This window comes from Crotalus tigris, unplaced genomic scaffold (genome assembly GCF_016545835.1).
Source record: "Crotalus tigris isolate CLP2741 ecotype Arizona unplaced genomic scaffold, ASM1654583v1 scf7180000018371.15429387391:27106975, whole genome shotgun sequence".
In the NCBI taxonomy this organism is placed as follows: Eukaryota; Metazoa; Chordata; class Lepidosauria; order Squamata; family Viperidae; genus Crotalus; species Crotalus tigris.
The window spans coordinates 19,355,304-19,368,771 of record NW_024096970.1 but is presented as its reverse complement, the minus strand read 5'-3'; the positions used below and the strand labels follow the sequence as shown (position 1 = coordinate 19,368,771).

The 13,468-nt window shown below is 35.0% G+C and overlaps 1 protein-coding gene across 4 annotated transcripts in view; it reads right to left on the bottom strand.

The window, feature by feature from the left end:
• Positions 1 to 12,661, bottom strand: part of POMT2 (protein O-mannosyltransferase 2) — a 30,289-nt gene extending 17,628 nt beyond the window's left edge. For 2 of the 4 annotated variants that reach the window (XR_005557718.1, XM_039351622.1), the window contains exons 1-7: positions 12,229 to 12,661; positions 9,508 to 9,592; positions 8,347 to 8,451; positions 6,137 to 6,245; positions 4,891 to 4,999; positions 2,727 to 2,886; positions 131 to 237 (exon numbers count right to left, since the gene is read on the bottom strand). Coding sequence is in view for 3 of the 4 variants with exons in the window: in XM_039351622.1 (XP_039207556.1) it covers positions 131 to 237; positions 2,727 to 2,886; positions 4,891 to 4,999; positions 6,137 to 6,245; positions 8,347 to 8,451; positions 9,508 to 9,592; positions 12,229 to 12,425 (872 nt within the window). In the remaining variant the exon portion in view is untranslated. The remainder of the gene's footprint in view (positions 1 to 130; positions 238 to 2,726; positions 2,887 to 4,890; positions 5,000 to 6,136; positions 6,246 to 8,346; positions 8,452 to 9,507; positions 9,593 to 12,228) is intronic. The other 2 variants (XM_039351621.1, XM_039351624.1) reach the window with 2 other exon arrangements.
• Positions 12,662 to 13,468: the final 807 nt, after the last annotated feature.

Genomic DNA, 13,468 nt, shown 5'->3' with positions numbered 1-13,468 from the left:
ATGTTGGATAAATGGAAAATAAAAAAAAAATATTAAAAAAAAGGCTTGGTAGAGGGTCCAAATAAACACTACATCAATTGCAGTGCAGAGTTTCTCAACAGTGTATTTCCTCTCTGACAGAATGAGATACCTTCTGTTTAACACTGCAAAATGAACTGCAAAAAGAGCTGTATAGAGGACAAGAGGCAGTATAATGAGGCAAAGTACACGAGCCAAGAAGTGCTTTCCCAGTGTGACCTGAAATAAAAAAAAAAATGGATGCATCAACTTTTAGGCAAGATTTTTCTTCATCCAAACAAGTTATCTACATATTTTTCCAGTGCTGAAGCAATAAAGCCGCAAGCCTGAATTGCTTAGTCTTAAAATTAGATGGAACAAAGCATACTCATTTTTTTAAAAAAAAACCAGCTCCATCTGATGTAGTATCTTCTCATAGTAAATCATGCCATGAGTACCTTAATATGGCACCAGAACAGAAAAGTCATATGTCATTTCAAAAAAAAATTGATTCAAAATAAACAAGAAAACTTTTGGAACTGTACATATGAACTGTGTGTACCCCCCCACCAAATTGCATGGCATCTATTTAAAAAATAAATATATTAATTAATCCAAAATTTGTTATTCGTTCAAACTTCAGTTTTTTCCAAAATAAGATTTTCTGATAAGGAGAGCGATTTGGATTGCAATTTTCCATGTTTATTCAATATATATTATTCTTGAGTACAGATTTGCACTGTTATTTCAAATTAAAAATATAAAAGAGTGTACTATTATGCTTCTATCCTATATATGTAGAAAAGTAGTTCTCACAGAGAAATTATTTCTAGCATTGTTTGTTACATACCAAACTAAAAACAATTCTGGACAAAACAGATAATATTTTCAATCAAGTTCAAAATAGGTTTCTGAAATTACTTATTTTTAACTTATTTTTACTTATTTTTAAAACTCCAAATACTGTGACATACAGTATTTCCTTGTGTTTACATTTATCTATGTGCTACCCAGGGAAAACAAATATATACTGGCTAAAACTAAATCCAATTATTCAATACTGTAGTACATATTGTCAAATAACCATGCATGAAATGCTGTCCAAATCCACTATTTCCCGCTCATCCTTCAACTCTGTCAACTTATATTGTTATTGCAAGAGTTTCTTCTTGGCTTATCTAAGAATGCAAATAGCAGAAAAGGATTACTGAGCAAACTGAATACCCTTTAGTAGGGAGATAATTAATAATCTCAATGTAATGCTTTTTCAGTTTAAGTAGTGAAGGGCTGAAAAACAGTTATTCTGCCAATCCTTTTTATTAGCTTAGAATATAAAATATAAAAATACAAAAGCAAATAATAGGGAAAATAGGGGAGGGAAAAGGAAAGAGAAAAGTGCAGAGAAAGGGAGGGGGGGGAAGGCACTGACTTCTGACTCCTTTTGGTGCAGTAAAATAAGAAGTAACATCAAACCTCAACTTTTTACTTTTACATAATAGTATAAACTAGCCATTTCTATAACAACAAATCTATCTAATCAGTAAAACCCAAAATCAAAGTTTCATTTTTTTTCTACTTCAAGCACAAAGTCCAAAAGCGGTTTCCGAGTAGAAATAAAAGTAATTGTGTTTTTTCTTTTATCAAAGCAGTCAGTTTAGCCGTCTCTGCTAATCCTGATCTAGAATTATACACTGCTTTGCACAGTTTAAGATTCAAAGAACTGTGTTGGTAACAGTGCGGCTTGAATTTCTGAACAGTCATCTGCAAGAGGAGTTTTAAGCAACATGGATTTGCAATTAATACAAATTAGAGTAGTTCTTTTCAAAAGCTGAAACACACATGCTTACACTACATGTATTTTAATCAAGAAAATAAATCACACAGTAGAAAAAAAAGATCACATTTTCATATATAAAAGAAATAGAAACAATTGATAAAATAACTTTACACTGAAATATTCACAGAAGAAGGCTTTCAGTAAATAATATGTGCCAGAAAGCCTCCTCTCTTGCTGTTAAGGAGGGCCCAATTTAATAATGTCTATTGTCAATCTCAGCATATTTCATATTTAACTTCTCCTAAGCATTGCATAGAAATAATTTACTCTCTAGAAATAATTTAAGTTCTTTCTACCATGGCAAGCTATTTATGTCCAGAAAACAAACTCTTAGTGATGAATGGCTTGAAGTTTTCTTCATCTTTAAAAAAAACTAACTCTGTCTGTAAAGGCCATTAAATCCATCATGCATAGCTATAAACCAGCAATTTATTGTGTACAAAAGTCCAATTTGTAGGCTGAAATCTTTATTGCTTCACTAAAGTTCAAATGATTCCAGGCTTCTTCCCCGGCTCCCCAACACATATCATAGCTTATTAAGGTAACCAATTAAAGGCAGTTCATCAGTAAAATTTGTCATATAAAATCACTTGCAGAACTTTACACATGTCCTTAAATTTGGATTCGCAGTAACAATGCTAGATATGTATATATAAAGAATAACAGAGATGGAAGGGACCTTGGAGGTCTTCTAGTCCAACCCCCCCATATTTATATATAAAATAGTTCAATATCGAATAAAAATAAAAAAATAAAGCAATCCAGCGAGCAATATTGTCTTGGAATGAACTATAAAAATCTTGATTTCAGTAACCTAATTGACATCTTACAATTTTGTGGTGTGTTGTTAAGAATACAATCTTTTTCATACAAATGCTAAAATCTAACTCACCAGTGATAGACTAAGGTCTCCCAATAACTGCCAAAGTTCACAGATAGTATTCAGGCCAACCAGAAAGACAACAAAAAGGCCAACAAATTTCACCCCCAATGCACCAGCGAGGTTCACCCCAGTCAAACACAGCCAGAACCACCAGGGGGCAGAAAAGCATCTGTAAAATATGTGGTTTTTGTTCAAAATTCATATTTTTGAAAAACGTTTTGTTCAACAATCTATATAAAAATATATTTTATTTATAAAGGATCCCTGATGGAAAAAAAATAACGCTGAAAACAGATTGGTTGTGAGACACTGAGATATAGTACGAAAGAATTGTATTTAACCTACAGAGAAGAGGGTGATATCAATAATTCATAAAGATAGAACCTGGTTCCAAAAATGCTTTTTCCTAAAAGGCATTTTTGCCCTCCCAGGTATTTTGGACTACAGTTCTCAACAACCTTGGTAGTACAGCAAAAATAAGGCCATGAATCTTAGGTGTTGGACGAAAATAACAGTGCTACAGAAGTACATATTTAAGAAGTTTGTTCTAGAACAGCCTTCTCCAACCTGTTATTTTCCAAATTTCCTCTGAGAAATGTAGGAATTGCAGTTCCAATAAACACAGAGGACACCATTTTGGGTAAAACAGTAATCTTTCTTTGGAAAATTAAAATTTCTCTATAATCATATATAAAGGAATATGATCAGTTATTGTTATCAGATCAATATGATTAATTCTCCTTCAACATGGCTAATTTTTTTATACTACCTGTAAAATTAGGCAGAATTTGATTATGCACTGACAAATCCATCACCAATTGTAATGTTTTGTTTTTGTTTCATATTTAATGGTATTTTTGTTTGTAATTATGTCCATGACCTTAATAAAGTAACCATAATAAAAAATATTCATTCACAACCTGATCTAGAGAGATTATCTAAGCATCAACTTACTATAGTGGTTTCAGGTTGCTAAAGAAAGTAACCAGGAATATGCTTGCTAAAGGATTTGAGTCTTTTCTATGTACAGTATACACAGAAAACATAGCTATAACTAAAAAATAGTATCTCGCTATGCAGCAACAAGAAGGCTCAGATTCAAGTACCCACTTAACCACATAAGCTCATGGTATCCATATATTTTCTAAACCTCTTTGTCTTTTTGTCACAGTCTTTTTTCCAAATAAGCACACTTAAGACTTAAGATTAATTCTATTCATCTACAACCCGGAAAAAAAATCATCACACCCCCACAACTTCAGGCTGCCAAAGTAAGCAAAATTCTCTGATAAACTATCCTAACAACTTTCATGGCTTTATTACTATTACTAATTTATTATTACTAAAAATATGTAAGTATATAAGCACTGCTCACTGGAAAGCTGACAGCATTTCTTGATAAATGCAAATAATAAAAGGCACAGTATAATGATGTACTTCGATAATAAAGATTTTGAGAGAGAATAAAAGTAGATGAGAAACATGCAGTAGTTCAAATCGTAAAACATAATGTTTTTTAAACAGTGCCAAAAAGCTGTGATCTAGTATCCAATAAATAGATAAACCAGAGATCCAATAAACTTAATAGATCATTCTGTATCACCACAAGCATCCTCTTTCTAGTAGCTATCCTTTTTACTTTACTTGGCAGGGGGCAAGTAAGACAGGGTCTTATTAAAAGCTTCTATAAATTGATTAGAACCCATAGAGCCTACCACAACAGGAAGCAGAGACTGCCCTTGATTTTCACAACTTTTCAGTATCATATGATCACTTTTATGGGGTGTTTTAAAAATACAACAGTGACATAGCAGCAAATTATAGGATAATAACACTAATAATCTTATGAAAGCAATCTTTCCATTTGAAACAAAAAGTTTATTTGCCAACCTTATGTGCTGTTAATTTCAGCAATTGTACTATGGGACGCCAAATGTTTACAAATTGAGGGTGGTCTACTTTACATACATATTCTTTTTTTTTTATTCGTTTCCCTTCTTTGTTACATTTTAATATGTAATTGCTTTATGTTTTATACTGTAAGTATTCTGCAGAGCTCTTTCGAGTCCTGATGCCAGATTAAAAGTTACAATGAAAATAAATACAAATACTCTGTAATAGAGACAAGGGGCACATGTCTAATTCCTAAGATGATCAAATGCTGTCATCTTACCTATCTGAATAGGAATTATATTTAACCATACTGAGTACAGCTCCCATGAGGAAGAACATCAAAATGGGGTCAAGAAGAATGTACTGTGAGATTGTAATGAATCCAGTGTCTGAAAAAAATAAGACAAGCATATACTAGCTTTGTCATTCAAATTCTTTTAGCAATGCTTATCGAACATAATCATACTGAATTCTAAAAGTAAATTTGTGATGTGCAAAAAATGCCATCCAAACATTTTCATGTTAGAGACATTACTGTACTTAGAAAGACGATTCTGAACCTAAGATGAACACCAACTCACTCACTCTCTCTCACACACATACCTACATACATAAAGGCAAGACAGAAAAAAGATGACTGCATCTCAGTGAATCTAAAATAAACCTGTTATTTCAAAGGTGAATTATTTTGTGAAAAAAATCTAGCTTTCTTTGAGGGGAAATATTTATTATTTATTAAACAAATTTATAAAGCTGCCCAATTTACACATACTGTAGGTGATTCTGGGGGGCTTACAATAATTAAAAAAAATCCACCATATAATAATCACCCATTTTTTAAAAAAACTCACCCCATCCCCCAATAGCTACAACACTATCAAATCAGCCACTTGATTGATTCTGTCTTTGTAGTTCCTAGGCCTGCTAACAAAAAAACATATTGGAAAAGCAACAATGTGGGGGCCAACTATACCTCAGAGGGAATGATGTTCCATAAAGAAGGTGCCATCACTGAGAAGCATTGAGTCTAGACTTCTATAAAACTGTTCAGGCCGCTATTTTCTGAATTAACTGAAGTTTCTGAATACTCTTCAGGGGCAACCCCATGTAGAATTCATTACAATAGTCCAGATGGGAGGTGACCAGGGCCTGAGTGACTGTAAGAATGGCATGCTTATCCAGGAATGGGAACAACTTGCACACAACACAAAGTTGTTCAAAGGCCTTCTTGGCCACAACTGCCACCTGCTACTTGGGCAAAAGTCACGAGTCTAGGAGAACCCCAGATTATATACCAAACTATGGATTTTTTTTGAAGTGTATGTTTTGTTTAACTCCTTTTTTATTTTTCATATTTTACATGTCCCCTATTTAGCTGGGGTTTTGTCTTTTTAGACATTAATGCTATTTTTGATATTTTTCTTTCTGTGTTTTTGCATCCTATAATCTTTATTGATTTTAATGTAATCTCATTGAATCTTTCACAATAGAGAACACAGACCAAGCCATACAAAACAGTTGCTTACCAAAAATCAGGATGGTAGCAGTGATTATTGCTGCAGGCAATGATCTGGACAGCTCCAGCACAGTGAGGTAGCAGAAGGGGATCAGACATGAACCAAGGAAGGCACTGAACTGAATAAAAGGGAAGAGAAGCATTCTTCACAAGGTTGTTAAGATAATTCGGCTTTCCTTAATGTCTGTTTGTGGGAACTTGGTTGGGAACATCCCAAATGGCAATCACATGACCTCAGTAAACACATGTTGGTTGCCAAACGTCCAAATTTTGATCATGTGACCATGAAGATGCTGTGACAGTTGTAAGTGCAAGGAATGGTTGTAAGTCACTTTTTTCAGTGCTACTATAACTTGGAACATTCACTAAATGAATAGCTGTAAGTCAAGGACTACCTGTACAGTTAGCCGGTTATTTCCCAGAAATTCAGCTACCAAAATTCTTAATTCCAGTTTATGTTCTGTTCTGCCCCCCATCTCTCTTCATTGATAACAACTTTAAATTCTGCTAATGCAATAGTTTCCTAATTTCACAAAGTGAGAAAATATTATTGATAGCAATAGCACTAAGACTTACTGTGTTTCCCCGAAAATAAGACTCAAGTCTTATTTTATTTTATTTTATTTTGCCTCCAAAAGAGACATCAGGTCTTATTTTCCGGGGGTGCCTTTTCCACTTACCTCATGGTGGCAGCACCAACAGCCCACTTCTTTTGCGGCCGAAGGAACAGCTTCATTCAGCAGCTGAGAATGGAGCTCTAGCCTGCATTTCCCTGTCAGAGGCCTTCTGGAAAGGGCTCTGCAGCTAAGAACAGAGCTACAGATTGAATCCATAGCTCGGTTCTCGCTGCAGACGCCTTCCAGAAAGGCCTCTAACTGCAAAATGTATGCCACAGAAGAAGTAGGCCGGTGAGAAGAGGCAGGTGTCCATTCATGGGAGGTCTGATAAGTGGGTGTGGGGTGCAGAGAGCAGCTCCACCCTATTCCCACCCTAGCTTGATTTTTAGGTGTATGCCTTGCCCCAAAACTAGAGCTTATTTTTGGGGTAGGTCATATATTAGGCCCACCCCAAAAATCAAGCTAGGGCTTATTTTCAGGGTAGGTCTTACTTTCAGGGAAACAAGATATATATCACTCCACTGTGCTTTACAGCTCTCTCTGGGCCATTTACAATGTCAGCATATTGCCTCCAACAATCTGGGTCCCATTTTATGATTTTGGAAAGAAGGACGGCTGAGTCTACCTTGAGCCTGTCAGGATCAAATTCCTGGCTGTGGGCAGAGTTAGCCTGCAATACTGCATTCTCACCACCAAACCACCAGGGCTCTATCTATTGATCCAAGCCATATACTCGCTGTTCAATACACTATCCAATTAAATGTGAATGGAGTCTCTGTGTTTAAAAAAAAATTGAAGGATGAAATTTGTTCTGCTAGGCACTGCATACTTTAGATACAATTCTCTAATTTTTCTTCTTCATTTGTTTTACCTCATACATAACCAGGTCTTCAAATACTGAATCCATTCCTTAATTCTATTCACTCCACTCTAACATCATTAATATGTGTGCCCCAAAGTAGCCAAACTGCTTACAGATCAATCGGCTATATTGTTATACTTGCACAAGAAAAGTGCAGGAATAAAGATTGGCATGCTTGAAACAAATAAAGCTCCATCGTAGGTAGATTTAATTCATATTAACAGGAGGATCAACTGAAATGATGGGCATCACAAATTAAGAATTTGCTAAAAAAAAATTGAAGTAACTTTTTAGAGTTCCCTCAGGATAAGCAACAGTACATAAATAAAATAAATATTTTCATCTCCCTTATTTATTCCTATACATTTTAAAACTTTAGCTATAAATTTTATTTCATGTTAACATGCAGCAAACTATTTAAGAAATATTTTTTTTAAAAAATGAAGTTTATATTACAGGCTATTTCAAAATCTCTTCTTAAAAATCTAAAGTGGCTCTAACATTTCTTTGCACCATTAGTAATTCAGGAAGCTCCTAACAATAGATGCTACCATCATACCAGTCTTCTAGAACATGTTTGCAAGAAGAAAGAACTGATAGAAAAAAGCTGTTCATCCCTGAATTAAGAAGTTTTCCACAGATAGAAGGAGTATCAGACAGAATAAATTCTGGCTCTAACACTTATTAGAAGTAAAAAGAGAAACATGCTACTGTTCTCCAAAGATATATTTATAGTCTTACTGCTCTCATTCCTATATAGTTATGTTGTTCATATTTGTCCCCAGGCTTCTGGAAAGGAAAAGTCCCATCATAGCCACTCAGATAGCCAGCAAGTCCTATTAACATCTAGGGACAAAAAGGAACGATATTAGTAAAGCAGAAGACAATTCAAAAGTTTATCATATCAAATCAAATAACATTTGATAAGTAAATAAAAAGTATTGTCTATAGCTCATTACTTTCAAAAATGAACCTTGTGCTTAAGTATGTTAAGCAGGAGTAATGAGAATGGAAGAAAGCTATTGCTATCATGACCTCCAAGGTCCCTTCCAACTTTATTATTTATTATTATTATTAACTTATAGGCAAGCATCAGATCAAAAACATTAACAAAAGCCTAGACCAGAAGCAGTTAAATTAAGGAAGATGAAATTTAGTCATAGATTACAATGGAAGCTAACTGATATAAAAGGTAATAGCATAGATAGAAAACAATGAACAAAGTCAATCTATTTCTAATAGTTGTCATTCCAAAACATATAATGAAAGTATATAGTAGGCATGCCAATTAAAAAAAAATACACTATAAATACTGGCCCTCCTAGTGTTAGGAATTCTGGCATCCCAAACTTCCTATATTATAAAATTTTATCCATGACAAAACTCTGTAAATTCTAATTGTTAAACAAAATGTTAAAAAAATAGGATACATTTTCAAATCCAAAACATAATGGGTGAAGGCAGGTCAAAAAATTAGATTTAGATTCATATTCATTTTTAAAAATCAGAATTTTGTATGATTACTCTCTAGTCAGTTACTGAATACTTTCCTCCTTTTGTCACATTAAGAACTGCAATTTAAAAGCAAGCTTCTGTTAGACTGGAACAGCACTAAGGTTTTTAGAGTTGAACATTTTTGGAATAATAGTTTATGATGTAACACTAAAACCTTTCAGACTTAAACTGATCTGTCAACTTTGAAAGAGATTGTTTCTCATGTTCAAGCTAAGAATGAAAGAGCAGCCAGATAGCAAGACCCAAGTTATAAAACCAAAACAATTAATTTTAAAGACTATCCACTGAAGTGTTTATAATGCTTACAGGAAGTAACAATGTTCCACCAAAAGTATTAACTAAATTAACTAAATCTCAAAAAGTTAAAATACTACAGTAGCTTTTTACCTTCCCCAAAGGTGGATGGACATCAAAGAAAAATGTCCGGTTAATATAATAACTCCCCATCTTTCCAAAATGTGTTTCATCCCAGCTATAAAAAGACAAAAGTAATGTCAGTTCATTATCAGGATTTTAACTTCATACTTACATTTTTTAGTCTTCTTTACTTTTAGTTTATCAGAATGATGAATTCTTAACAGTTCTGCATGTAGTTTATGAAAAAAAGCACCTGATCTTTCCACATTAGTTTCTACTAAAGGCTAGGTAAAGAATTCTCTTTGTTCATATTAATTTATATGATTCTTTAATTTTACAAATATGCAACTCCATTACACTGACTTTCACCACATATCTTCATTTCCTTCAAAATACGGTGCACAATTAAGCATCTCTAAAATGTACAAACTTGCTTCTAGGAAGCTGATATGCTCAGAAAAATTAAAAATTGAGATTTGTGATCATAGCTTTTGTAAGCAAATCTTATAACCAAGATATACATGAAAACAGAAAACTAATCATACGTTGCTGTAAAAGTATTGTGTCCATTTTGGAAAAGTTCACACTCCAATTCATCCTGATAAAAATAAATCAAGAAAGTTTATCCCAGCTATTTAATCCTATTTATAATTAGACGAACCTAAGTCCATTTTAAGGCATAGGCTTTGGTATGAATAATTCTACATTAGATCACTCTTATTTTATTTTTATTTACTTTATTATAATGCTTACAGGAAGTTTGTAAACATTATAAGGTTGAAAGCATTATATTTTATCGCAAAAATGACAAATGGACAAGAACCAAGCAAAGAGGCATCATTCTCCCTTGCCAAATGCCTTAAAAAGCCCTTCAAAATACCTGCAGGGTAAGGGCTGTCCAAATCTAGGTGAAAACCTCATTTCAGAGGGCAGATGTTGCTACAGAGAAGGTATGCTTCCAAGGTCCTGAAATGGCACTCTGTAATTAAAGCAGGGGTCTTCAAACTTGGCCCTTTTATGACTTGTGGACTTCAGCTCCCAGAATTCCTGAGCCAGCATGCCTGGCTAAGGAATTCTGGGAGTTGAAGTCCACAAGTCATAAAAGGGTCAAGTTTGAAGACCCCCTGAATTAAAGGAATCTGTTGTGCAAAATCCCTGCATGATTGAATTGGCCAGGCAAATACTATGAGGCAGTACCACATAGAACCAGGCCTTATGCCATTTACAGTAACTAACAGCAGAGATGGACTAAATTGCAGGACTACTTACAGTAGTCAGTATGCCATTAATGACAGCAAGAAAAAGGACTACTGCTGCATAGATTTAAATGCCATACCTCAAAATTCTCTACACAAAGTACCCTCAATAAAAAATATTCTAGAATGGACTTGCACAGATATTTATCACATTTAACATATTAACACTTCTTTTACTACAGAGCCAATGCTTGACCACAGAAACAAACAATGCTTGATTACTGAGACAAATTCTGTTCATTTTCTGTGTATTTTCATATTTCTTTTGTGATGTTTCTAAGAGTGCAACAAAGTGCCTTGGAAAATGTACAATATTGCAGATAAACAGAAGTGCAAAGAGCTTGGTCATTTCTTTGTGTCAAAAACGGTGTTCTGAATCCTGATATATTTGAATTTTGCTTAACCAGATCAGATTCTTGTATTTGATCCGTTCTATGTTGACTGTTCTATCCTCTACATTATGCCACGTATTCAGGCTTATATCCGGACTAAACTAAAAGCCAAGACTGCATCTTCACTCAAATAAAGCTACAGGGTACCTTTGGACTACAGTAGTGGCCAAAATTGTGGAAACCTTTTGGGAAAAGTGTATTTTTGAGGTTTGATGGCTAATAACACTCTTTTTTTGGAGTAGTACCATAAAATTATACATCAATGGAAAGATAATTTAATCAAGAATGTAATGCAACAAAGTTTGTTCAATTAACTGTACTGTATTCTATGAAAGGTTATAGCCAAATAACCAGAAAAAGGAAGCACAACTTGCTTAGGTTGATATCAAGTAGCTTTCCTTCATCTGATTGTAGCCAATGAGCATGAGTGTTTAGAGAGCAATCAGGTGTCATATTGTTTTGGCAATGAGCCAATCAGATCACAGTAGGATTCAGTTATTGATGTCATGTATTGAAGCTGAGAGGACATTTGTCAGCGTGTTATGTGATCACTATCAAGTTGGTTGGGTTTTTTGGTGTTCTTTCATTTAGTGAGCTTTGTAAAACATAATAAAATTAATGGTGCAAAGAGTTGACTGGTTGCCCAGAAAGTGATGTAAAATAGTATTATTAAGTGAACAAGGCTTCAGTTATAAAGAAATTAGAAGAAAAATTGGTGGAAACTTAACCAAAGGTGGCATTTCTACTGTACACTTTTCCCAAAAGGTTTCCACAATTTTGGCCACTACTGTAATTACTCCAGTCCAGACTAACCCAACTCATTAAGGTTGTTAGGAGGACAAAAATGCAAGAGAATGATGTATGCACATGGAAAAAGAACAGACCAAAAATACTACTTTTGTTTATATTCTGCCTTTCAGGGCAAAGGACCCCAAGGCAGGTTAACCAACAAGTAAGTGCACAAGTGACCTGGAAACAATCAATCTTCAATCTATTTGAAGTGAGTTCCAATGCAAAAGAAAAAAACCCTCTCTTCCACCGCCAAGTTCCGCCTCTAAAACAAAGCCCCGCCCCCATCGCCATGGTATCCCGCAACCCAATACCAGATGTGCGGCGGCTCCCGCAGGCGGTAGAAACGCGTAGCAAAGCTTAGGAAAGTGACGAAGGCGAGGGGGCTCCAGAACCGCCTGGGACTCGCGCGGATGGAGGGAGCCAAGACAGGAGCACTCGCCACTCTGAGTGTTTTTCGCTGCCGGAGGCCCAGCACAGCCGGGCAATTCTTGTTCGTTGCTAGTGGCATTCGCGCCCTGATGGGAGACGCCTCCCGTCGGCTCCCGTAACCGGGAGCAGCGCATCACGGGAAGTAGAGTCCATTTCGAGAGGCATGTTGGGCAAAAGGGTCGGGTATTTGCACTCACGTGAGAGAAGCAGAAAACTGACTTTTGTACAGCATTGTGGGAAATGTAGTTCTTGAAATATGGCTATGTACTCCTATGAAGTTAAGCCTCAGAACCAATTTCCATCGGCATCAATGAGCTTGCTCTTTATATTGTTAGGGTCATAGCCTAGTGCCTTAATTTTGTTGGACTCAACAAAACCTTCAAAACACTCTTTTGCTTATCCATCTGTGCTCAAAGTGCGCCAGTGACATCTCTTTCCTGGCTGCTATATCTCTGAGCACTCCAAGTGCAAAAAATAGGGCACTAACTTTTTTTGTATGCCCGTTATAGGAAGAATTGTAATTTAGATCTTGCTTGCCACTTGTATTCAGTGAAATGACTTTACCTAAGTTTGCCTTTAATAAACAATTTGGTCCAATGGACTTTTCATTTAAAAAAAATCCTCTTATAAAAAAAATAATGTGCTCATTTCATATAATCAGGAAGACATGAAAGGCCGTGCCAAGATTTTATGTGCTGTCATTTGAGTAACGGCTCAGTTGGATTGTCACCTAAATGTAACTTGAAACTTAGACTCAATATCCAAAATACACAAGGCACAATGTTTTTCAGTATTATATAGAGTATATGTGACAATAGTTTCAATGCAGACAGAAATTATTTCTTGCAACCTAGTTTATTTAGAATTTTTTCAGGCCATTTACTTGAATATTCCTGGATGCTTAGTCAATTCTTTTTTTAATTGTTGTTCTTTGAATCACTGTAGGAGCACAGCCATATTAGTCTATGTAGTTAACCCAAATGTAGCCCAAAATCAGGATTCTGGAAGTACCTTTTCAGATATGCTGACAATTTGAATAAATAAAATTTGTTAGTCTCAAAAAGTGCAAACTCCTTCAAATCCTTTCCTGCCAATTCTTTGTCCCTTGCCTAGCTATGATAT